The sequence below is a fragment of the Herpailurus yagouaroundi genome, unplaced genomic scaffold, assembly GCF_014898765.1.
Source record: "Herpailurus yagouaroundi ecotype Mexico unplaced genomic scaffold, PumYag 295, whole genome shotgun sequence".
Lineage (NCBI taxonomy): Eukaryota > Metazoa > Chordata > Mammalia > Carnivora > Felidae > Herpailurus > Herpailurus yagouaroundi.
Window position 1 is genome coordinate 4197453 of NW_024412512.1, and position 23518 is coordinate 4220970.

General features: G+C 58.3%; 1 protein-coding gene across 5 annotated transcripts in view; it reads right to left on the reverse strand.

The window, feature by feature from the left end:
* Positions 1-6690: 6690 nt before the first annotated feature.
* RFX2 (regulatory factor X2) overlaps positions 6691-23518 on the reverse strand; it is a 91799-nt gene continuing 74971 nt past the window's right edge. For 3 of the 5 annotated variants that reach the window (XM_040461662.1, XM_040461659.1, XM_040461660.1), the window contains 12 exons: positions 20853-21034; positions 19298-19417; positions 16468-16583; positions 15453-15571; positions 14717-14829; positions 14150-14304; positions 12795-12892; positions 11819-11968; positions 10994-11202; positions 10389-10572; positions 8833-8875; positions 6691-8284 (listed from right to left, as the gene is read on the reverse strand). In XM_040461662.1, the coding sequence (XP_040317596.1) occupies positions 8172-8284; positions 8833-8875; positions 10389-10572; positions 10994-11202; positions 11819-11968; positions 12795-12892; positions 14150-14304; positions 14717-14829; positions 15453-15571; positions 16468-16583; positions 19298-19417; positions 20853-21034 (1602 nt within the window). In that variant the 3' untranslated portion in view covers positions 6691-8171. The remainder of the gene's footprint in view (positions 8285-8832; positions 8876-10388; positions 10573-10993; positions 11203-11818; positions 11969-12794; positions 12893-14149; positions 14305-14716; positions 14830-15452; positions 15572-16467; positions 16584-19297; positions 19418-20852; positions 21035-23518) is intronic. The other 2 variants (XM_040461663.1, XM_040461661.1) reach the window with 1 other exon arrangement.

Genomic DNA, 23518 nt, shown 5'->3' on the forward strand with positions numbered 1-23518 from the left:
ATTTCGTATAGTCTTCACCAAGCTTCCCCAGATACTAACATCTTACACAGCCACAGTACAACGATCAAAACTTGGAAATTGACATTGATTCAATACTGTTCATTAACATACACACCTTATCCAAATTTCGATTGTTCATCGCTGATAATTGTTTTCCCCGTCCCAGGATCCAGTCCGGGATCCCACTTAGATGTCATTTCTCCTTCGCCTCCTTCAGTCTGGATCAGTTCTTCGGTCTTATTTTTTTCTTGACTATGTCACTGGTAATGAGTTCTCCCAGTTATTTGGAAGAATGCCCCTTAATTTTGGGTTTGATTCATGTTTTCCTCATGATTAAACTCAGGTTGCTAATTTTTTGGCAGGAGCGATGTGTCCATCTCAGAGCGCCCTATCAGGAGGCACATGATGTCAATTGTACCATTAGTGATGATAATTGAAATCACTTGGTTTAGATAGCGTCTGCCAGGTTACTACTTTTCCCGTTGTAATTACTATCTCGTGGGGAGATACTGAGTCTATGTAAATAAGCAGAGAATATTTGAGAAAGAGGAGGGGGGGAGGCAGAGGAGGGCGAGAAGGAAGCTCGCTCATTCAGTCTGTTGTGGTCTTTCCTAGCATGCATTGTTGCAATTTAGTGAATAAAACTGCCTCCATTCTAGGCAAAAATCCGAGCTCTGTGTGTCCCCAGGGGAAAAGAAAGAGGCCGTGTCACACAGTGACCACTGGGGGGCGGCAGAGGATTGGGAAGCCATTCAGCTCCTAACTATCTAAACTTGAGGGGACTCAAAGGCTGTGTATGCATCAGCTGGGGTCGGGCATCTCCCCGAACCAGGTCAGGAAGGCGCCGGCTGCTCCAATAAAGGCGGAGCACTTCTGGTTGCACCGAGCTTGCTGCTCTGTGGATTACACTCTCAGCACAGCGCATGCGCCACCTCTGACCGAGGGGCTCTCCATCCCGGAAGGACTTCCGGGAGGTCTGAGAATCCCTTCTGAACCTGACTGCAAAATTCGTGGGTACAGAAGGTGTGTCGTTTTGGAGACTGGTTGCAAACCGCGAAGACACTTCTGGCAAATGTAAGCAAAGGAAGAATTTGCTGGGAAGCTTTGAAGATGCTCAGAAGATCACAAGGAGAAGAGAAGAAACTGTAACTCCAGTGGGTCTTGGCAGCCGGAACAGTTTAGCAGAATGGGAGGGGCACCTCTAGGAGAATTCCCAGACTTCTGTTGCTTTCAGGCTTACATTCAGCTCACGATTCAGACTCCCAACAGAAAGTGCTGGATGGGTCCAGCATGGCAGGGCACTTAGTCCCTGCCCCCCCTCCTGCTTTCCCCAGCTATCCAGTTCATGCCTCCATCAAACATTTATTGAGCCAATGCCTTTAGGTGCCCAGCGGCTGGTCTGAGATGCCACCTGCCATTTGAGATGCCCAAGTGGAGGCAGCCAGTGGGAAGCCATACGTCTGAGAGCTGAAGGAGGGGGGCTGTCAATCTATTGTGCGGTCCTGGGTCCTCACTCCTGGAATGAACCCCTAAGTCCCGGCTAGGGTCAAGGAAGCCCTCCAGGTTTTCCTCCTTGTCTCCCTCCCGCCCCCTCACCCTGTGCCAAGCCATTCTGGCCTCCTCACTGCTCCCCACATACGCCAAGCCCTTTCTCTCCAGCGCGCACACAGAGGTGGCATTTAAATCCATGGCAGAGAAGTTGTTCCTCCAAAGGGAATCGGGGTGTTATTGCCAAGGGATGTGGAATGGATGCTGGCTGGCAAAACCCCACAAACGTCTATCACAGAGGGTTTTAGGAGGGACCCGTGACCTCAAAATAGGTTGAGAATCACTGGTTACTACTGCTGGCCTTTGATACATACGTACATGCGATACATTTCCTTTATCCGATACATTGTACACTTTACACGGCATTATACGGCAGCCTGATACCCTCTCTCTATGTACACACATTATACTGAAACAAGGTTTTTACCAAGTGTGTGTGTCTTGATTGCATCAGCCCTTCACGTGGTTTCTGCTTTTATCCTGCTCCATTATAAAAAAAACCAAACCTGGTCATAACCCTCCCGCTTGATTTCATAACTCACTTGGTCTGCTGTGAGGACCTCTCGCTTCTGCCCACTCCCCTCCCTGGCGCTCTCTCCACTGCCACACTGCAATTCTGTCCCCACCCCTTGCTTGTACCATCCGAACAGGCACCTAACTGGCGTCCTTGCTTCCTGTCTATGTACAATCCACCGTGCCAGAATAAATCTTCCTGAAGCTCATCTCTGATGATATAAAATAATTCTGGTGGTGGCCTCTTGAATGGATTTACAGTACAACCTTGGCTTGCGAGCATTAATTTGTTCCAGGAACGTGCTTTAATCCAAAGTGCTTGTATACCAAAGCAAATTTCCCCGTAAGAAATCATGGAAACTCAGATGATTCATTCCATAGGCCCCAAATCTTCATATAAAAAGGATTACAGTACTGCAATATAACACAAAATAATAAAGAAAATAAAAAATAAAGAAACATAAATTAGCCTGCACGCACCTTGGAAAACCTTTGAGGCTGGTGTGGGGGGGGTCAAGGGACGGGAGGGTTGTTGTGTAAGACGACTTTCACTGCCACTGATGGATGTGGGCTCCAGTACAGTATTAAACTCTTGTCACAGACTGTGTTGAATGTAGCTGGCAATAAGGCAGCAGAGGAAAGGGTCTCTATCTGCAGGCAGCCTGGCCTAGAAGGAAGCAAAGCATCCCTAAGCTCACTCTTGTCTGGAAGAGCAAAGGACTGTCCACGGGTGCTTTGAAGGGACCAAAAACACACGAGGGCCACTTGCGGGCACCTTCCAACGTTCTGAAAAACCACTGATTTCTGCCCAACGCCACGGCCTCACACCGAGCATCCGAGTGTGGGAGACGATCACCCACAATCCCACAGAGATAGAGAGAGAGAAATCATTGGCTCAGTCGTGATCACGTGACGTTCGGCATCACGTACTACTCGTTATTGCAAGACATCCCTCGTTTATCAAGTTAAACTGTGTTAGAAACGTTTGCTCGTCTTGCAGAACACTCGCAGAGCACAAGGTGTGCCTGCATTTTCTTTCCTTTGGTCACTCCTCAGTGTTCTTCCACGTGTTTTCTCACCTCCTTCCCCCTCCCTTCCCATGGTTACCATGAATAGCACCTTCTCCCAGACGCCTCCTTCACTCACTCACTCACTCACTCGCTAAATGTTTGCTGAGCATGTGTATAGCCTGTGCTAGATTTGGAGAATGCAGTATTGAACGAGGCAGACAAGAGCTAGTCCCCAGTGTTAATGGGAAATGTGGGGTATACAGGATCCTAATCTAGCGGGAGAGCTTCCAGGAAGACTTCCTGGAGGAGGTGTCAAATACGTCTGAGGCAGATGCGTGTGTGTGGAGGCATGGAGGTTAGAGGGGAGGTGCGGTGAAGCTCAGAGCCCCAAATGAGGCCGTGGGCTGAGCTCCAGGAGCAAGAAATCAGAGCATCGAGTGGATAAGGGTGTGTGTGAGGCAGAGGGCGAGCAAGACAAGTGATCAGTGACGTGGCCGTAAACGTTCAAAAGATGCAAGAACGGGCCATAAAGATCATGCTGTCACCCAGTGGCCCTCAGCTGGGGGGGGTCAATCCTACCCTCAGGGGACACCGGGCGATGTCTGGAGACGTCCGTGGTTGTCACCACACGGGGAGGGAAGGTGGCCCTGGCACGGAGCGGGAGAGGCCAGGGGTGCTGTGCCACATGCCACAGAGCCCAGGATGCCCCACCAGTGAGAAAGATCTGGTCCCAAGTGCGCACGGTGCCAAGGCTGAGAAACAATTGAATGTTTACTCCGGCACTTTCTCAGTGTCCACTTATTTAAACGCCGTGAGGTGGGGGGGGGGGCAACTAATGTAAGTTCAAGTTGGCCCTTGAACGACATGGGTTTGGGCTGCACGGGTCCACTTAGATGCAGCTTTACATCAGTAAATGCAGGACAGGTCTGTAGACGGAGTGTCTCTTCCTCATGATCACCTTCACTACATTTTCTTTTCTCCGGCTTGCTTTACGGACACGGTATATGATACAACACACAAAACGCGTGTTGACTGTTTATTGGTAAGGCCTCCAGTCAACAGTAGGCTATTAAGATTTCGAGGGGTCAGAAGCTCTGCGTGGATTTCTGGCTGCAAGGAGGGTTGGCGCCCCTAACCCCCACGTTGTCCAAGGGTCAGTTGTCATTGAGATGAGGGCACAGCCAGGGACAGCCAGCGTGGAGTTGGCGCTCACACGTGCACAGCCTAGTCCTATTTCCCCTGTCGTGCTGCCTTTTCCGGCCAGGAGGAGTTGGGGAGTGGCAAGGAGGAAGGAGAGAGTGGCTGCGTTGTGGGCATTGTGGGGAGTGGGAGGTGGCCCTGGGTTTCTGGTCTGGACAGTGGGATGGACGGTGGGGCAGTGCTGTACGGACATGAGGAGGAGGTCCGCGAGGTCAGATGCTGAGCTCCTGCTTTGCTGTGTGGAGGGAGAAGCACCCACAAACCTCTGAGCGGTGGGGCGGGGGGGGCGGCGCTGGGGAGCAAGTCCGCAGCGCGTGCAAGGGCACAGTGTGGAAGGTTCTGGAGGACCCAGGAGCGGGTGGGCACCAGCCAGAGCTGTGGGAGGAAGAGTGGGGGAGGGGTGACACCGTCAGCCAGGGATCTCTCCCTTAGCATGCCCACAGCTGGGGGGCATGTGTAGGTCTGTGTGGGGTGTACCTCACGTCTTGTTTTGGAGTTCTTGCTTCTAGAGAATTCCCAGAGGCACGAACATCTGTGGGTTGCCCTGCATCCCCACCCCCCCACCCCCCGCCCCGGCTTATCGAACTCTGATTGGGGGTCATCAGGATTATAATGCAGCTCCGTGATCATCAGGGATCCAGGATCCTTTGTCTCATTACTTTGCCATCCTCATTATATGATGTCCACCTCGAGGTCTCAAATGTCTGTGGATGCTCCAGCCATCATGCCTGCATTCCAGCCAGCAGCTTCAAATTTCCCCGGGTGTGTACAATGTGGGTAACACCTACTGTCAAAAAGTGGAGCTCGGACAGAAGCATCTAGCGTGATTGCTCAGAACCCCCAGAGGCTCTTGGTAAGATGAGGTTCCCCTTGTTGTTCACCCCCCGTGCCTGGCTTCCTACCCGGTGGGCCTTCACAGGGACTCGACAGCCTGTGGACCTTCAGCGGTCTCCCCTGCTCGTCTCCACTTGGGCTCCCGAGGCAGCTGTCATGGGGGCATTATCTGTGCTCGCTCTGTCACCAGCCACTCAGGCCCAAGAGCCGGGCCTGGCTCTCCTCCTCCAGGGACCCTGCCACCCGGGCACTGGGCCTGGGTCTAGACGGGGAGGCAGGGCGGTGGGGGGTGGGGTGGGCTCCTGCTCGGTGCAGGGGCTGGCACTGCTCGGGGGTCTCAGGCTGGAGAGATGGGGTGAGTCTGGGCTCTGCTGGGTTCTCAGAGCCTGGCAGGGAGTCGCGACAGAGACGGGCCCCGGCTGCCCAGCTGAAGCAGAGGCTGTGTGGTTGCGTCCTGGGAGTTTCCCGGGGCTGGCCACAAAATCTGCATCAGGGCCCAGTGCAAAATGAAAGCGTGGGCCCTTTGTTCAAAAAATCATTGAGAATTTCAAGATGGTGACAGCAGAGCACGAAGCCACCTGCAGGCCGTGGAGGTCCCAGCCCCAGGATGTAGTAGACGATTTCAGTGTCACCTAGGGGCTTCAGGGCAGAGGGACAGAGGAGCCTGGGCTGGGGCCAGGGCTGAGCATCTCTGGGGCACGTGGGGCACTGGCGTGGCACGGAGGGGCAACTTTAGGGGCCGGCCAGGAGCCAAGTCCGTGTTTCTGGAACGTCTTCCCATCCCGGCTTCGGAGCCTGTTGGTCTCCTCTGCAAGGATTGTTCCAAGTCCTACCACCCCCTGCGTCAGAGCCCCCCGAGAGGGGCGGTCCAAACAGTGCTGCTTTCCGGCCCCTCACAGCACCACCCCCCCCGGCCCAGGCAGCTCCACTGTGGCTGGGGCCCAAGAATTGGCCACCTTAGAGTAAGTTCCTGCAGTGATTCTTAGGGGATCCCCAAGTTCGGCCCCCACCACTCTACCCGACAAGCCCTGAGGACAACTGGCGGGTTTCGTCAGTGGCTGGAGCAGGATCTGAATGAGTCTCGTCTGCCTACAAATAGTCTGCATCATCCTGGGCTGAGAATTCTTTTCTTGCTATCTTTGGCCCAGGGCTGGCCCTGCTAAATGAAGCTCAGGGAACCTGCTCCTTCCGGAACACTCCCCAGAGAGCCAAGAAGAAGGTGCCAGAGGCCACTGCTTCTCCTCTGAGCCTCGCCTGGGATGAGCCCGGCCGGGCTGGCAGTCTAAGGCAGGGGACTGGCTTGGAGGGAGGGCCGCATCCTTCAGGACCACCGCGTGTGCGTGTGCATGTGTGTGTGTGTGTGTGTGTGTAGGAGGGGCTGGGGTGTGGATCGTGGTCCCTGGAGTGGGTACACTCAGTGTGTTCACTGCAGCGCGAAACAAGAACGGGCTTGGAAGGCTCGTGTCTTTACCGTCGTTTCTACCGTCCCTCGTGGAACCTGCAAAGGCAGGAGCATGAGGCAGAAACCCCGTTTGTACTGCTTAGCGCATGTGGAAGAAAAGGCAGGCCATCCCAGTCCGTCAACTGTGAGCTTAAATGTCTCCCAGGAGAGGAGATATATATTTTAAAGACATTCCTTCTGTCTGGTTCCATCTGTAACAGCAGGCAAACATCGTGATTATCATGGACTTTTGGCTTCTAAAGTAAGCGCCTGTCTTTCTCGCCCTTCCCTCCACACCTCTCCGCACACCTGGAGTGGGCTGCGGAAGGAAGGTTTTTAAAGGCCACGTGAGTTTACATCGGTACCTTCTGTGTGAATGAGAAAAAACATCGGGGACTGAATATACTGCAACATACATGTTCATAAGAAACGTTCTAATAACGCGTTGAGCACAAAACTATTGATATAAACATATTTCCAAAAGGAGAAACTATTGCATTTCATAAGATGTCGCTTCTTAGACCAGAGGTTTGTCTTTCTTCTTTGCAGCTGGTTTGGGGGCAGAACTCTCGCACGGAACTAACCAAGTGCAACGTGTTATGACGGATGCAGATCCGGAGTGTTCGAAGTTCGAGGCTGTGCCAGTCCTCGGGATTCATTTAACTCAAAGAAGAGTTTCAACTTTGAGCAGTTCAAGATGGGACTTGCCCAGGGTCAAAGTGCTCCAGGATTGCTAGTTCAAAGGCAGGCGTTCCAGAAGATTCTGTGGAGTGGGAGCCAGGCAGACGTGGCCCGATGGCTGCCCTCTCAAAGTGCCACTGAAACACCGACCACCCAGCCCCCTCGGAAAAACTCATTCCAGACCTAGCAGTTTGGCCTGATGTTGGCCACGAACTCGGACAGAACCCAAATCCTTCTAGTTGCTGATAAAACTTATGGTTTTGATTCTTAAAGACACCACTGTATCTCGGCATGAGCGGGCCACTTCCGTGACATGTTCTTTGAGGCACGTGGGGCTGTGGGCTGTGCGTGGTCCAGGGACTCGGCGATCGGCGGCGGCTTCCAGAGACCTTTGGCGTCTGCGCGTGGGGCTCCGGCGGGCCGGCCTCTGCACCTCGGCACAGCGGGCAGGGCAGGAGGCCTCGGGCACGGCGCTGAGATGGCCCCTTCCCACCACAGGGCACCAGGCCAGGGGGCCCCGTGGGCACCGGTCAGCCCAGCACTGCCCAACAGCTGCAGAACATCCCGTCCCTCCTGGGATCCGAGTTTTAAGACACAAGGGTGGAAACTGGGACCAGCGGAACAGCGAAGGAGCCCAGTGTGGGGGCGCCGACCCGTCTGGCCCTTAGGTGGGGGTGCGTAGACTCAGACCGAAGTTCACGGCCCAGCAGAGGAGAGAGCGAGAACGTTCGGAAGAAGATGCCCCAGGAGGCACCAGGAGACCAGCTTGGGCGCTCGGGAGCCCCATGTGACCTTCTGCCTTGTTTACCGATGGTTTTCTTGAGGAATAGCGTGTCCTGTGAGGGTGCGCCAGTGCCTCGCGAGTCAGGTCACGTCACCTCAGAGGCACTGCTGCGGCGGAGCTCGAGGGGCCCGGTCCGGAGCCCGGGGAAGGCACCGTCCAGCTAGATGCCCTGCAGGGAGTGGTTTGGGTCACCACGTTCCCGCTTCACCAGCGGCTCACCCAGGCTGTGGGCGTCCGGGTCAGCCTCGCCGCTGCGGTCCTCGCCGAGGTCATCTGCAGGGTTAGCATTGGGGATGAGGGGTGCGGGCAGGGGGTGCGGCAGGGAGGGAGAGAGAAGCACGTTCTGAGAGGTGCACAGGCATGGCCAGGCCAGGGTCTCCGCCCCCCCCCCCCCCCCCCCCCCCCCCCCCCCCCGCCGCAGTGCCCCAGGAGGCCTTGTGACCGGAGACCTCCCTTGACCAGGGTCCAATTGCCCGGTCACATTTCTGACAGGGTCCCCCTTGGCACCAGTGCCCCCGCCCCGTGGGGCAGGGAATGGGTTGGGGTGGGGAGGAGTGGATGCCGGAGGCCCGGGGCTGTGGCCCTGCTCCTGGGCCCGGGGTGGAGGTGCTTGGGGAGCGGAATTAGACATCGCCCCGAGGCGCCCACCCGAGGGGGAGGTGCAGGGCTGCTCCTAGGAGCCTTGGCCCATCCTGGCCTGTCTGGAGGCAGCTCCTAAAGGTCCCCAGCCCACCCCGGGAGCTGCCTCGATTTCCACTAGCACAGGAGTGGGAGGAGGAACCCCCGGGAGAGCCACACAGAAAACCCAGGGACACACCCACCTTTATCGAGCAGTGTCAGCGACAGGGAGGCGAGATCATTGAACTGAAAGAGAGAAGCCCGGGCGTCAGGGGCCTCGCAGAGGGGCCTGGTCCCGGTGAATGTCAGCCACCGTCCCCTATCCACAGTTCAAACAGGCCTTCGCTTAGAAATGGTAGCGGTCCCCACGCGAGAGGAGGCACTGAGGCTGGGTGTGTCCCCTCTGGCACCTTCTGGGCCTTGCCTGGCAGCCGCTGGAGAGCTGAGGGGGTGCTGACTGCTCAGGCCACCAAGGGGACAGGGACTGTGGCCTCTGAGTGGTAACAGGCTTACTATGTGTTAAGAGCTCTGTAAGCGTCACCTCATATGTCCTCAGAACAACCCCATGTGACACACCATTCCACTCCCAGGAGTGTGCCCGAATGAGGCAAAAACAGGGATTCCAACCAGAAGGTGCCCCCAGGGTTCACAGCAGCCCAAAAGTGTAAACGAGCCGTATGTTCGTCGGTGCGGGGACAGGTGACGCACAGTGTTGAACAGCCACGCGGTGGATGCTGTTTGGCCACAGAAGCAGTGAGGCAAGGACACCCGCTACGACATTGAAAGATTATGTCGAGTGACAGATGCCCGACACAAAAGGCCACATCACGTGTGGGTCTGTGCGAGTCAAATGTCCACGACGGGCAAATCCCGGCAGAAAGCGGGGCGGTGGCTGCCAGCGTCTGGGGAGAGGGACGGGGGCAGAGAGACTGCTGCCAAGGATGGGGTTTGCCTTTGGGGTGATGGAGCTTTCTGGAATCACATAGGAGTGCTGTTTGCATAAGTCTTTTTTTTTTTAATTTTTTTAAAATGTTTTTTATTTATTTTTGAGACAGAGAGAGACAGAGCATGAACGGGGGAGGGGCAGAGAGAGAGGGAGACACAGAATCGGAAACAGGCTCCAGGCTCTGAGCCATCAGCCCAGAGCCCGACGCGGGGCTCGAACTCACGGACCGCGAGATCACAAGATCCCGCGAGATCGCGAGATCGTGACCTGGCTGAAGTCGGACGCTCAACCGACTGCGCCACCCAGGCACCCCTGCACAAGTCTTAATGTACTAAATGCCACTGAAGCGTTCGCTTAAAAATGGCTGGGATGGCAGGGGCACCTGCACGGCTCACGTCATGATCTCACAGTTCGTGGGTTCAAGCCCCACGTCGTGCTTTGCGCTCGTGGCGCAAAGCCTGCTTGAGATGCTCTCTCTCCCCCTCTCTCTCTGCCCCTCCCCTGTTTGCACGTGCTCTCTCTCTCAAAATAAATAAATAAACTTAAAAAAATGGCTAGAATGGTAAATTGTAAACGTCGTTTACAGTAAACGCCACGGGGGGGAGGGGTGCGGGGTGGTGGGGTGGATGTTCAAGGTCTCGATTCGGAGGCGGGGACTCTGGAGCCAGGTCTGAACCCAGGTCTGTCGGGTCCAGCCCGGGCGCTCTTTCCCACCTGCGGGCCTCCTGCAGGCTGTTCTGTTGGGGCGTCCGCGGCGCCCACACCTGCACCCGCCGCCCCGCGGTCCCGAGGCCGGGGGGAGGGGGCCCTCACCTCTCCCATCACGGCGATCGGTGTCTCTCCAGTCGCCTCTGCCACGCGGTGCTCCACCAGGTAGAACATGTACTCGTCATAGAGCAGGCGGATCAGGTGGAAGGAGCCAAAGCTGGCTGCGCTGCGCAGCGTCAGGTCGCGGATCACCATGGAGCTGGGGGACGGGCGGACGGGGGCTGGGAACCTTCCGGGGAGCAGGGAGTCGCGGCCAGGCAGTCGAGCCAGGCCTCCTGGGGGCCCCGTGGACCCGCGAGGGGCCTGCCAGCCGCCCAGACCGGCCCCGAGTGCCCGAGCCCCTCGCAAGTGACCGGGCGAGCTCGCGTTCTGGGTCCCTGGCGGGGACCTTCCCCCCAGGCTCCCTTCCCCCCACCCACGAGCTGCTGCCGTGGCGCCCGCCCCCTTCCCCCCAAGGCCTCCTGTCAACCACGGGGGCGGGGCGGAGGGGCGGGGCGCGGGTCCCGAAAGGAAGGTCACAGGCCGCTCGCTCCCCTCGGAAGCTATCAACTCGCCGTCCAGGGTCCCCGCCGCCGCCGAGCGGGCAGCTCCGGCCCTGGGGCCCCCAGCCCCGCCGGCCCGAGTTCTGGCGGAAGTCAAGCCGGACTCACCTGTAAAAGGACCACTTCAGAAGGAACTGCCGGGCGGCCTTGGGGAAGCTGGGGCTGCCGGCGTGCTGCTTCAGGACCTGGGTGACCACGTTGTCCAGCCAGGTGGCCCACTGGTCCAGGGAGCTCTGCTGCTGCAGGGTCAGCTTGAAGTCCTGCTCCAGCCGCTGCACCACGCTCTCCTCGCACTGGCACACCCACGAGGCCTGCTCCTGCGGGGCGGGGGGCGGCGGGTCAGGACAGCCCCCCACGGCCCGCTCCGGGCCTTTCCCTGCTGCCGCCGAGCCCAGGGGTGGACGCGGATGGACAGACAACACCCAGAGAGGGAACCCCCCGGGCTTCTGAGCGCTTCGCGGGTCCGAGGCTCAGAGGACACACCGGGTCTTTGTGGCGTTTTACTTTCAAGTGGTCACTTTCCCAGATGTGTGTCTTGTGTATTTAGTGGACGCACTCGGTGTGAGCGGCCTCGCGGCAGGAGCCCCTCGCTCACAGCCTGAGCCCGGAGGAGACAGCCACGAAAATGGCAATGGGAGGCAGATTCTTAAAGAGCATGAACGGACGTGTGGGTCCAGGCGCCCGGACGCTGGGGGGCCTGCAGGATCAGGGCTGGGGGGGGGGCCTCCACCCTGAACCTGTTCTCACGCATGCCGGTTTTGCTGTGGGTGGAATCTTGTGGTTTTGTGCGTCTTTCTCGAGGCTGGAAGGCTAGGGCGGCGGGGTGGGGGGTGGGGGGTGGGGGGTGGGGGTCCACGCACGGCGTCGCCGATCTGCGGCCCGGTCTTCTCGCCCCAACCCGGGCCACAGCGGGGGATCGCACGGGAGAGTCACCTGCACGTTGGCAAAGTCCACGCGGTTGAGGTCACTGAGCATCTGGTTGATCTGGGAAGTGTTCTGGAGCACGGCCCGGGCTGCCTGCGCGAGGTGGTTGAGAGACGTGTATCTGCGAAGAGTCTGTGCGAAGGCACTGACCACGCCCACCTGTGGCCAGGGAGACCAGTGAGCCCGAGCGGCTGTTCGGCTGTTCGCTCTTCTCCTGGGCGGGTGCTGGGCTCAGGGACAGCGCAGGGGGAGGGAGCAGGGAAGAGCCCCTCCCCCCCCCCGCTTCAGACAGTCTCAAGGACCTGAAGAGTGAGAATAAATGAAGGACACAAACCTCCCCAAGGCACCTTGGCATCTACAGCAGATGCCGCAGTATCGGGGAGGTAGCATTCATGACGGTATGCTTATCCCCCCAGAAGCCTCTGGCTCTCAGGAGTGGCAGATTCCTGGGTGCCACGGGATCAGGCTTTGTGGGGGTGGGGCCTGGGAATCTGTGACTGTAACCGCTACCTTGGCTACTCGTAGGCACCCTAAGTCTGAGAGTCACTGGTCTAACAGAGAGTTCCCGAAGGTGGTCAGGGAGGCCAGATGCTGGGAACCTGGCCTCACCGGTCTGCAGGTCTCTAAGGGACGCTTGTGAGAGCATCCGGCAATCACTGTCCTCTGTGCATGGAGGCCAAGTGGGCTCATTTCAGGTTCTGATTCGTGGCCAAGACCGTCGCAGTGAGGCTGGCAGCAGGGAGATTAAACCCTCCCCCCTGTGACGGACATGGAATCATTCTACCTGTTCTGAATCGACCCAAGTGCCTCAGAGCAAATGACACCTTCCGTCGTGCCCCTCCCTGCTAGTGCCGGCCCTCCTCGCCAGCAGCCTCGGGGCTTCCTGGGAGGACTAGGGGTCCAGGAGGCACAGGAGCCGCCTGCTTTCCCCGGGGCAGAGGACAGGGGCCCCTCCCAGCTGCTCCCCTCGCAGCGGAGCGGCTACCTTGGTCTGGATGGCCTGCTGTGGGAAGTCTCTCATGGCATTCGTCAACCAGCCTTCCAAGCTCTTGGCAAAATTACGGATGGCCTGCGTCAAGGTGCCTGGGAGATAAAGCCAAGACACCGTGAGAAAGGCAGTCTCGCCCATCAGGAGCAGCATCAGTGCAAGACACACACACACACACACACACGCACACACACACGCACACACGCACACACACGCAGAGAACCCGGAAGAGCAAGCGGTGCAGGAAAAGAGGCGGCGGGCTCACGTGGACGGACGAGGGGCCAGGCGGAGGGCGGGGCGCGCAGTGCAGGGGGGGCGCTGGGTAAGGATGAGGGCCGCCCAGGGCCTTCAGCTCTGTTCACCTGCCCGTCTGCGCCAGTGGCTCTCACTGAGGGCGACTCTGCCCCCAGGGGACACCGGCGGATGTGTGCGGACCTCTGTGGTCGGTGCACCTGGGGGAGCTCCGGGCACCGAGTGGGTGGGGGCCAGGCCCAGCCCCCCACAGTGCCCAGGACAGCCCCGATGACGGAACGGTCCACACAGTGCTGAGGGGAAGCCCTCAGACACACCCAGTGCGTATATTCTACTGGCTTCCGAGTGCATCGAGAGATGGCTGGCGATACAAAACCACTAAGGCTGTTAACAGAAGACCCTACAAAAACGTAAAAGGAAATCTACCCCGACCCCAACCTTCATACGGAGGCTCTAACTGCACGCTACAACGAGCAGTTTTCGGGCAGGCTGAGCCCAGAGGAGAAACGTGGTGGTTTTGCCGTTTCCCATTTTCTGGCACAGAGAGAAGCAGACCGGCCCACAGAGAAAGAGCAAAGCTTCGGCTGGGCCCAGAGGCGAGAGGCACAGGCATTGATAGGTCCCCGCCCGCCCCGGAGTAACCCCTGGCGCCCCCTGCAGTCGCTCATTAAGAGCGAGGCCTCAGGGCCCAGCTTCCTCCTCCTTCTGCCCTCAGGAGGCCCAGAGGGAGAGCCTGTAGGGACCGGACCCCCGACCTGCATCCTGGAGGCATCCGGGCAGGGGCCCCGGGAAGGTCGCCAGCCCCAGTGGGGTTTTAGCAAACCTGCAGACTGGGGTAGGTCTGTCCTGTGACCTCAGCCCCACCCTCTGGGGATCTCCTCCCAGCTGGAGTGTCACCTGGGCACCCCCCCCGCCCCCCCACCCACAGCACTGAGCACACCTCAGCCTCACACGCACCCTCCAAAGCCCCAGACAGGCGGTGGCCCGAGGGTGGCGGGCCTCACGGAGCCACGAGCTGGCCCTCCCCTGGGCCTCGTTCTGGGGGACAGGGAAAGCACAGGGGGCCAACGGGGGAGAGCGGCCGCCTGTGAGCAGCTTACTGGGCACCGGCCGCAGCACGTCGGGGATGAGGATCTCCACCAGGGCCTGATACAGGATGTGGTCGCAGTTCCTCATCCACTTGAGGATGGGCTCACACTTGCACAGAGACACCAGCTTGTCCTTCGGGAGGACGGCACCTTCGGGCTCTCCGTCGCTGTGGGGAACGGGGAGATGGGGTGAGCCGCGGCCTATGGGGTGGCAGGAGGGCCACAGGACCGCACCGAGCCCCGCGTCCGAGTCCCCAGTGGGCCCATGCCGCCCCTCCCCTGCCTGTGGCCAGGCGATGACACGTCCTCTATTTGGGACTCTTGGGGTCCCCTACGGTCCCTCCTGCTGAACTGACGGAGGGGCAACACCAGCCACAGGCCACGGTCAGGGTGTGAAAAGCATACACACCCAGAAGGGGGCCCTGAGCACCAGTTCCCGGAAAGGTGACACGTTGGTCTCTGGGTCACAGTGTGTGTGTGTGTGGGGGGGGGCGCAGCCTGCAGGTTAAGCCTGGGGTCCTGGGAAATGAGCGGCCAGTCTCGGCGGGGGCAGGGGCAGGGGCAGGGGCGGTGAGTTACCTGGCAGGGAGAGGGGCAGGGCCGTCACCCGAGGGCGCTTTGGAGTTCCAGAAGGAAAGCCACAGCTTCTCCATGTAGTGAAACTGCAGGTGCACCACGACATCCAAGGTTGCCTGCGAATAAACACGGCTGGTCAGACACAGCTGTGCATTGGAAAGCGCGCCTGGCACTGTTGTCGGGGCGGGCGGGCGTGATAGGAGCCGCAGTGGGGTCCCTTGAAATGCAGAGAGAGACCCCAAGAAGGGACAGAGTGAACGGATGGGCCACGGTTCAGGGACTGGAGATTCTGGGGCCCCTGGGCGGCTCAGTCGCTTCACTGTCCGACTCTTCATTTCAGCTCAGGTCGTGATCTCACGGTTCAGGGGATCAAGCTCTGCATCGGGCTCTGTGCTGACAGCGTGGAGCCTGCTTGGGATTCTCTCTCCCTCTGCCCGTCCCCTGCTCGATCTTTTGGGTTTTTTTGTTCTCTCTCTCATAATGAATATTAAAGAGAAAAAAAAGAGGGAGTGGAAATCCTATCTACTTCTCAACCAAAGGAGGCGGGGGGGGGCACTCCTGTCTCCTCCGGGTCACCCAGAGACACCTGGTGACGTGAGAGTTGGGCGGTTCTGACGACGTGTGAGGCTGAGCGCCTCACCTGGGGGAGGCACGCCCTGCTCTCCGCCCACATTCTAGGGGGCCCCCCCGTGGCCCAGGCCGTCTGTCTCCGGTGCGGGGGGGGGGGGGGGACGGTCACCTCGCAGTGCCGCCGGTAGACCAGCTGCAGGGCCTTGACGTCGTGCAGCGTGATGCTCTCCTGCAGCAGGACGCTGCCCAGGTCAGGCGCGGGGAACTCCGGGAAGACGTGAGAGACATCTGGGGGAGGAAAGCGGGGGTTCACGGAGCTGCAGGAGGTCCGCACGCAGGAGTCGCTAGGAGGCCTGCCAGTGCCAGCCGGCGTGCCAGTGACGGCTCCACAGCCCCGGGTCTCACGACTTTTAAGCTTTGGTTTTCTCAGGGACAGAATGGGACAGGACTGTCCTCTCCCGGCGACAGCAAATACGCTGACACAGGTGGGCGCCCAGCCCGGGGCCCGGCACTCAGCGAGCGCTCCCATCACCCCAGCGTGCACCCAGGGCAGCGAATCCGGGGAGGGGGGCCAGCCGTGGCTGTCCCTGGTGACTTCCCAGAAGGGTCCTGCCTGGGCTCCAAAAATACACTAAAGATAGTCGAAGGCCACTGCTGTCTTCAGCGTGTGAGCCTATGGGCAGTGACCTCAGCAAGCCCCCCGCCCCGGGCCTGTCGCACAGTGTAGTCTGTGAGTTAGTCACTCCCCCCGGGGTAGGGGTGGCGCCAGTGGGGAAGGGGGTCTTCCCGGGGAGGGCCAGGCAGCCCGGTGGCAGGGCCCCCGGAGGGGAGAGACAGTTTCAGGGAGTCCCGAGCATTCTAAAGGCTCTGGGGCAGCAAGGGGGAGAACTGAGAGGGCGGCCAAGTCCTGAGCCAACAGGTTTTAAAATAATCTGGCCTTCCTTCTGATGGGCATTTCACGTTACGTATTTCTTTTCCCGACGGTCACCTTGCACGTTAATTTGGGGGGCATCTGCTGATTATTCTGAAATCTTGGGGACACCATAGAACACCTCTATGTAATCTACAAGGTATTATACAAGAAAGCAGCCTAAAGCCCCCTGTAGGTGAACCCCGTGAGCAACTCAAGGAAGCCGGAGCTCTTCCAGAAGGCCCTGTGCCTGGGGGGGGGGGGAGGGGCTCACTGATGAACTGCTGGTGGTGCTGGCTCTGGGCAGCCATGGCCTGCTCCGGTGTGCTGTGCAGGCTGCCGTGCGAGCCACTGTCCCCAAGGCTGTCTGTCTTCTGGGCCGGCCGGTACCTGGATGGGGGACACAGTGCCACCGTGAGGCCCCAGCAGTACTGCCCGCGGGGGCCCGGGGAGCAGAGAGCTGAGCAGGATTCAGTTTGGGGTGTGTGTCTGTGTAATTTTAAAAACCTCCTGCTAAAATACACACAGCGTAAAACGTACCACTTCACCGTCTCCAAGCACACAGCTCAGCGGCCTCAGGCACAGTCACGCTGTCGTGCAGCCGCCCCCACTGTCTCCAGAACTTCCCATCTCCCCAAACCGAGACTCTGTCCCCATGAAGCACTGACTGCCCCCCCCGGCCCCCCCCCCTTGGCTCCCACCATCTACCCTCTGTCTCTGTGGATGGGACTCCTCTAGGGACCCCCTGTGCGTGGAACCCTCCAGTATCTGTCCTTTTGTGTCTGGCTTATTTCACTGAACATAATGTCCTCATGGTCCATCCACGTTGTAGCAGGTGTTAGGATGTCCTTCTTTTTTAGTGCTGAATGACATTCCAGGGTCTGGAGGGCACATCTGCTTATCCATTCATCTGCTGATGAGTCCTCAGGTTGTGTGTGTGTGTGTGTGTGTGTGTGTGTGTGTGTGTGTGTGTTTTCCCCCCTAATACTTCTCTCTTAGAAGATAAGTGAATTTCTTTCTACAGAGTCACAAGTATCTGACTATTACATAGTCTCAAAGGAAATTCCAGGACTTTCATTTCGCCTCGAGCCAGAACGCATGACCAGCCCGTCCCGGCAGTGAACTGCGCTCCCCGGGGCCCCGGGGCCCCGTGTCCCTTGAGCCCAGCAGGACGCTGTGGGGGCGGTGACAGCGTGTGGCGGCAAGAGCGGGGGGCTCCTCTCCTTGTGGACAGTGGGGCCGGGCTTCCCGTGAGGACGGAGAAATGCCTCCCGGATGCGTGGCGGTTCCAAGAGTCAACGGCACGAGGGGCAGGGCTGGTCCTAAGATAACACGCCGCCTGGCATCATGAGTCACAGGTGTCTGCAGGGCCCGGACCAAACAACAAGAAGAAGCTACAGAGGCCACACTGTGCCCAGACAGGTACAGGAAGGACTGCTGGGTCCACTCTTCCACCTGTTGGCTCCCGGAGAACGTTCTAGAGATTCTCTTCTGTGGCCCCCGGCTCCCATGATTGAACATATGGTTTGGAGTCACTGGGATGGCCTTAGAGCGGCTAAAATCGGCTTTTAGCCACATACGGCTTGGCCAAGGTATGATGATACCACGTGGAGGTGAGTGGGGCACGGTCCCTGCCCCGGAGCAGTCTGGATTCTGCGGAGAGGAGCCAGGGGCAGAGGGAAGCAGGGAAGGAGAGGTGACTGCGAGGCTGCCAGGGAGGTGACACACTCGAGTGGGGCCCTGAACCAGGGGTCTGCAGATCACAGCTGTAGAGAGCCAATTGTGCTCCTTGTTTTGTGAATAAAGTTTTTTGGGGGGGGGGGGAGGGGGTGTAAACAAGGTGATTTTATTAGAGCCCAGGACCTGTGGGCAGAAAGAGGTGCCTGCGAATAAAGTTTTACTGGCACACAGCCATGATGCCCACTTGTCTAGGGATCATGTGGTGGCTTTCATTCTACGACGGCAGAGCTGAACAGTCAGCAGAGTGTCTGGCCTGCAAAGCCCAAGAGAGATGCTCTCCGGCCCTTTACAGCAAAGTGTGCTCACCCCTGCCTTAAAAGATGAGCAGGTATGTGATGGGTAGAGAACATTCCAGAAAATGACCGGGCCTTTCTAGCCATTGGATCAAAATGTCAGGAAGAGGCAGCCATTTAAGTATATAAGCTTCTTTCTCCAGGCTTCTTGGGTTCTTTTCAACATTCTCTTTTTCCCCTATTGTTGAAAATTAAAGATCTATGACTTCAGCTCCGTGATCTTCTGGAAAAGGCCAAACTATGGCAACCTCGGTGGCTGCCAGAGGTTGAGGGGAGGGAGGGGTGAGGAGGTGGGGCACAGGGGATTGCGAGGGCTGTGAAACTACCTTGTGATGCTGGGTACACTTGCGTCCAAACCCATTTGTTTTTGTTTGTTTGTTTGTTTGTTTGTTTATGTTTTATTTTTGAGAGAGACAGAGCGCAAGCGGGGAAGGAGCAGAGAGAGAGGGAGACACAGAATCAGAAGCAGGCTCCAGGCTCCGAGCTGTCCGCACAGAGCCTGATGCGGGGCTTGAATTCACAAACCGGGAGATCGTGACCTGAGCCGAAGTCGGACGCTTAACCGACTGAGCCACCCAGGTGCCCCCGTCCTAACCCATTTGAATGGAGCCCCAAGAGAGAACCCGAGCGTGGAGCATGGACTTAGGTGGTAACGAGGTGCCCACGCACAGCTCTGGTGCCATGTTGATGGGGGGGGGGGGCGTGCGCGGGAGGACAGGGAGCATTGTACTTTCTGCCCAAGTTTGCTGTGAACCTAAAACTGTTCTAAAAAATAACGCCTATCTTTTTTTTTTTAAAGGAGAAAGGCAGAAGGCTCTGTTAGCTGGACGAGGTTGCGACTCCAGCCTCCTGTGCCTTGGTTCTCCCAGGACACTGGAACCAGAGGCTACTGTGAATTTATTTTTTCCATCATAGTTTGGAGAGGGGGCGGGCGCCCCCCGCCGCCCCGACCTGTACATTTAACGTTTGAGAAACGCTTCTCTGTATGTTCTCCCAAGCGAAGCTCAGACCCGACCCCCACCTCAGGCAGGGAAGTCGGCCCGTGGGCTGGCTTTGGGCCAGGTCACTCACCTGGGCTTTTGGTGCAGGGGCTGCTGCCGCATGGCCATGTACTGGGTGTCCTCCTGCAGCCGGTTCAGGGGCGAGTCCGGCTTTAGACGGATCCCATAGTAATGATACTTGGAGTTGCCCCTAGAAACCAAGCATCTCAGGGTCAGTTCTCTTTGCAGATGTCCTGAACGACAAGACAGGTGCCGGGTCTTGGCCCTTTGTTTCGGGTTCTGGGGTTCAGTGTCCCCTGGACCATATGGGAAATGTTCACAGGCTATTCCACAATCCGAGGGGTTTAGGAAATCCTATACTCGCCCCTCTCTTGGACATTGCCTTCTTGCACTTAAGCATCATAATAGCTCTGAGAAGTCTCGCAATGGGAAACGCAGTCCGGCGTTGTGTGACCCAGCATGGCCTCCCGACCATCCTCACCGTCACCACCGTCACCACCATCATTATCGACATCATCGACACCGCCTTCATTATCACCGTCACCCCCATCATCCCCATCATCCCCACCACCACCGTCATCATCACCCCCATCCCCGCCCCACATCATCTAACAACATGATTTGGAAAATGGCACCTTTGTGGGAAACACTGTCATAGCTTATTATGGGAGACAGGATGACCCAAGGGCTTTAGACATTTTGGTTAAGAAAGCAGGTCAGAGGGGCTCTGTAGGAGAGAAGCACCGAAGGACAGACAGGTATCTGGCAACGGGGACAAGCGGGAGGAGCGCGGGTCCTTTCTAGAAGAGGTAAGAGCTTAGCTGGTGGCAGGGGAGGGAAAGCAGTGGGGAGAAAAGCCCTGGTCCTGGCCCGAGGCCAAGCACCCGGGACGCTCTGACGGTGGAGGCCGGGCACGAGCCTTCTGGAGAGGACCCAGAGACAGTGGAGGCTGTGTCCCCAGAGACCAGGGGCTCGCTCTCCTTCTCCCCCTTCCTACCCTCCTCCGTCCAGCGATGTTGCGTAAGGATGTTCTGTTATGGATCAGAGGATGGCCGAGAACCTTCTCTTGGCCAGACACCAGCTTCGGAGGGTGTACGCATGACCCCGACCCCATGAATGACTTCACAGACAGCGGCCATGCAGGAAACAGCCTTCTGTGTGCTCTGGGCCACCCACTTTTTGTTTTCTAGTGGGGGGAGTGTTGGATTCGTGCCTGGGAAAAGTTTATGGCGCATGACGGTCCCTGGCTGCTGCAGGCCAAGGGCAGGCCCTGGGGGATGGGTCCAGGCATGGCAGAAAGCACCAAGAGATGATAAATCCAACTCCTACTAGATCATCCAGGGGCTGCTTTTTAAGAAAGCCTGTTATTGTGGAAATTGTTAAACGACGAGAGAGTGCTGGAGCAAAGCCCGTGTCACCGGGAGAGAGATGGCCCACTGCCAACACCTTGGGCCGGCCAGTCCCGTGCCGCCAATTCAGAACAAATCCAAGTTCACCCAGGGGCACGCAGGTCAGGACACACGGGCAGGAGGGAGCCCACGTTCTCCCAAAGCTCAATATCTGTACAGGGGATGCAGAGGATGGGCAGGCGTGGGACCCCCAGGCACCCCCGTGCGTGCACCCACCTGGTGCCCAGCCGCCGTGTCCGCAGCCCCATGAAAACCGAGCGGATCAGCTTCCCGAAAGAGGCAGCATTCACAGGGTCCAGCTTGTGCTCCTGGCAGTGCCGGAGGTAATGGTTGTAGAGAGAGCTTCTGGGGAGACTCACGCCTTCCGCGGTTTCGTAATTATCTAACAGCCACTGGAGCTGGATAAAGAAAGACACGCTCATGTTCGTCAGGATCCCCCCAAATGCTAACATGGACTCATTAAGAGAATCACATACGTTCTCCCCATTGATGTGGTGAAGAAATTCACATCCCCAGTCACTGATTTGGGTTCAAGAGATTCTGGGCACAGGAATTGATAGCTTCTCTCCACGCCTGTATTTGTTCCTTCAATTTCCAGCCTGGTTTTCAGATTCCTTGATTTGATTTTTAAAAGCCTGCGTGTGACTGAGACCTTTTGGGTTGGGTCTTCATAGTCATTTGGACACCAAGTGTCTCCTATACTTTCAGGAATGTCAGGACAAAGAGGATTGAAAAGGGCTTGACGGACCCATCAGCACTGCACCCGGCGTTAAACAGGGCAACCTCGGCCTTTATGGCTTGTCCACCTCTTGGCACCTTGCCCTTGAGGGACAAATCATTAATCTAAGGGTGAAGGTGGCTGGGGCTTGGCCACCTGTCTCATCCGCTGGTCACCGAATATAAAAGTCCTAGTTGAATTCTTGCCTTATTGCTTGGGCTGCTATTTCTTTGCCCCCAACCAGGACTTCTGCATCCTGGGGCAGTCAGATTGTGCTAGAACAGGCCAAGAAGGAGGGGGTGATTTCCCAGACACTCCTTCCTCCTGCCCCTTTTCTTAATTGGGCTGTGAAGCCCCCACAGAAGGTACCTCACCGCAGCCACTGACGTGACTTCACTGGCCGCGAGTCTGCTCCAAGCCAGGGCCCTCCCCAAGGGCGGGGCCCATGGCATCTCCTGCCCTGACCCTTTCCTTAGAGCTCTCAGGCCAGAGGTCAGCGGCCACACCTCCCCCCCGGGGTAGGGGATGTGTGCGGCCCGACCGGTCTGGGCTCCCCGCGCCGGGGCGGGGGGGGGCCACGGGGGGGGATGGAGTGGCCTGAAGACCAGGCACTCTGGAATTTGTTGTGTATTTTCTCTTAGTAAAGCTTTTTTTCTTTCTTTCTTTCTGAGAAAACAAAAACAAAACAAGACACGGGACGACGGACAGACGGACTGATATATCCTCGCGTCCCTGACTGAGAGATTGCAAATGCAAACGGGACGCGATACCGAAAAGGCTTACGTGCGAGGTTTTGCGCCCCGGCCAAAAGGCAGGCTGAGCGAATCCACAGCAAGTCGCTGTCCCCCCAGAGCTCAGCCTCGGGTCAGAAGGGCGGGAGCCAGCCACACAGAAAGTCAGGTCCCAGCGGAGCCGCCTCCTTGGTCCCCCCTCGCCCCGACCCCTCTCCCCTTGGTGCCACGGGCCGAAGGCTTAGCTGCAAAGTCAGCGAGTGGTTCGCCAGCGTGGCAGTGCCCTCTGACCCCAGGGTGCACCCTCCTCCCCGCCCTGAGCACCCCTGCCGCCGGGGCTCTGGACGCGGAGCCAGGTGAGGAGGGGCTGGCGTTTGAGGGGGTCCTTTGAACCCTGAGCTTGTCTTCAGAAGACGTTCCCCCTCTAGAGCTGGCAGGCACACTTTATCTAATGCGCGTCTGCCCCGCGGGATTGAGAACCCCGGGCGGGTAGAGGGAAGCGGCTCCGTCCACATCTGCACCCCAGGATCCTGACGATGCCTCAAGAAACACGGAGGCACAGAGGGGGGCCCCGCCGTGTGCGGGAAGCCGAGGGCGAGGAGGCCGAAGACTTGTCTCTCTGCCACCCCGGGCAGGGGGGCGGGGGGCACACGGTGCCGCGTCTGAGGGGTCCTCTGGGGCCGGAGAGGGGGCGAGGCCAGACTCCGGGGGGTGGGCAGGACGGGGCACCGGCTCACGTGTGTGAGGACACAGGACTGGCTCACAGGGATGAGGAAGTGTCGGGAAGGATGCTCGCTTCACCTCGTCACTGCCCCCGGCCCCGTGTCGTTGACGTTGGAAGCGGACCTTTTACTTGGGTTGGTATGTGGACGCTGACATCAACGACGCATCGGTATCTTGACAACAAGTTCTTCCCAAGTCGACGTAACCCCAGAGAGAACAGACCCCACTAGCAGCCCCCCAAAGAACGGTCAGTTACACTCTCTCTCTCTTTTGCGCCTAGGAGGTACCCCGAGGGAAGCCGTTTCAAACGACCAATGACTCAAGTCATGAGGGAGCTGAGAGAGGGCGCCATGGGGAAGCATTCTAGTAAGGGAACAGCCTGTGCAAAGGTTCTGGGGTGGCACCGGGCCTGGTGCAGTGGAGGAACAGTGAGGGGCCTGTGTGGCTGGAGACAGGAGGAGGAGGGGAGGGAGGGAACAGGGCAGGTCGGCCAGGGCCCCAGAGGCTGTTTCGATGACGCAGGCTTCTACTTGGGAATGTGACGGGGGGACCCGGAGGCTTCTGAACAGAGAAGTGCCGCGATCTGACTCTGGTTCCAGTAGGACCACCCTCACGGCTGCTGCGAGAAGGGCCTGGAAGCTGGGCGAGGGCAGCGGCCGAGGGCTGGCTAGGTGGTGGCCGCGACACTCCACGGGAGAGACGGTGGGGGT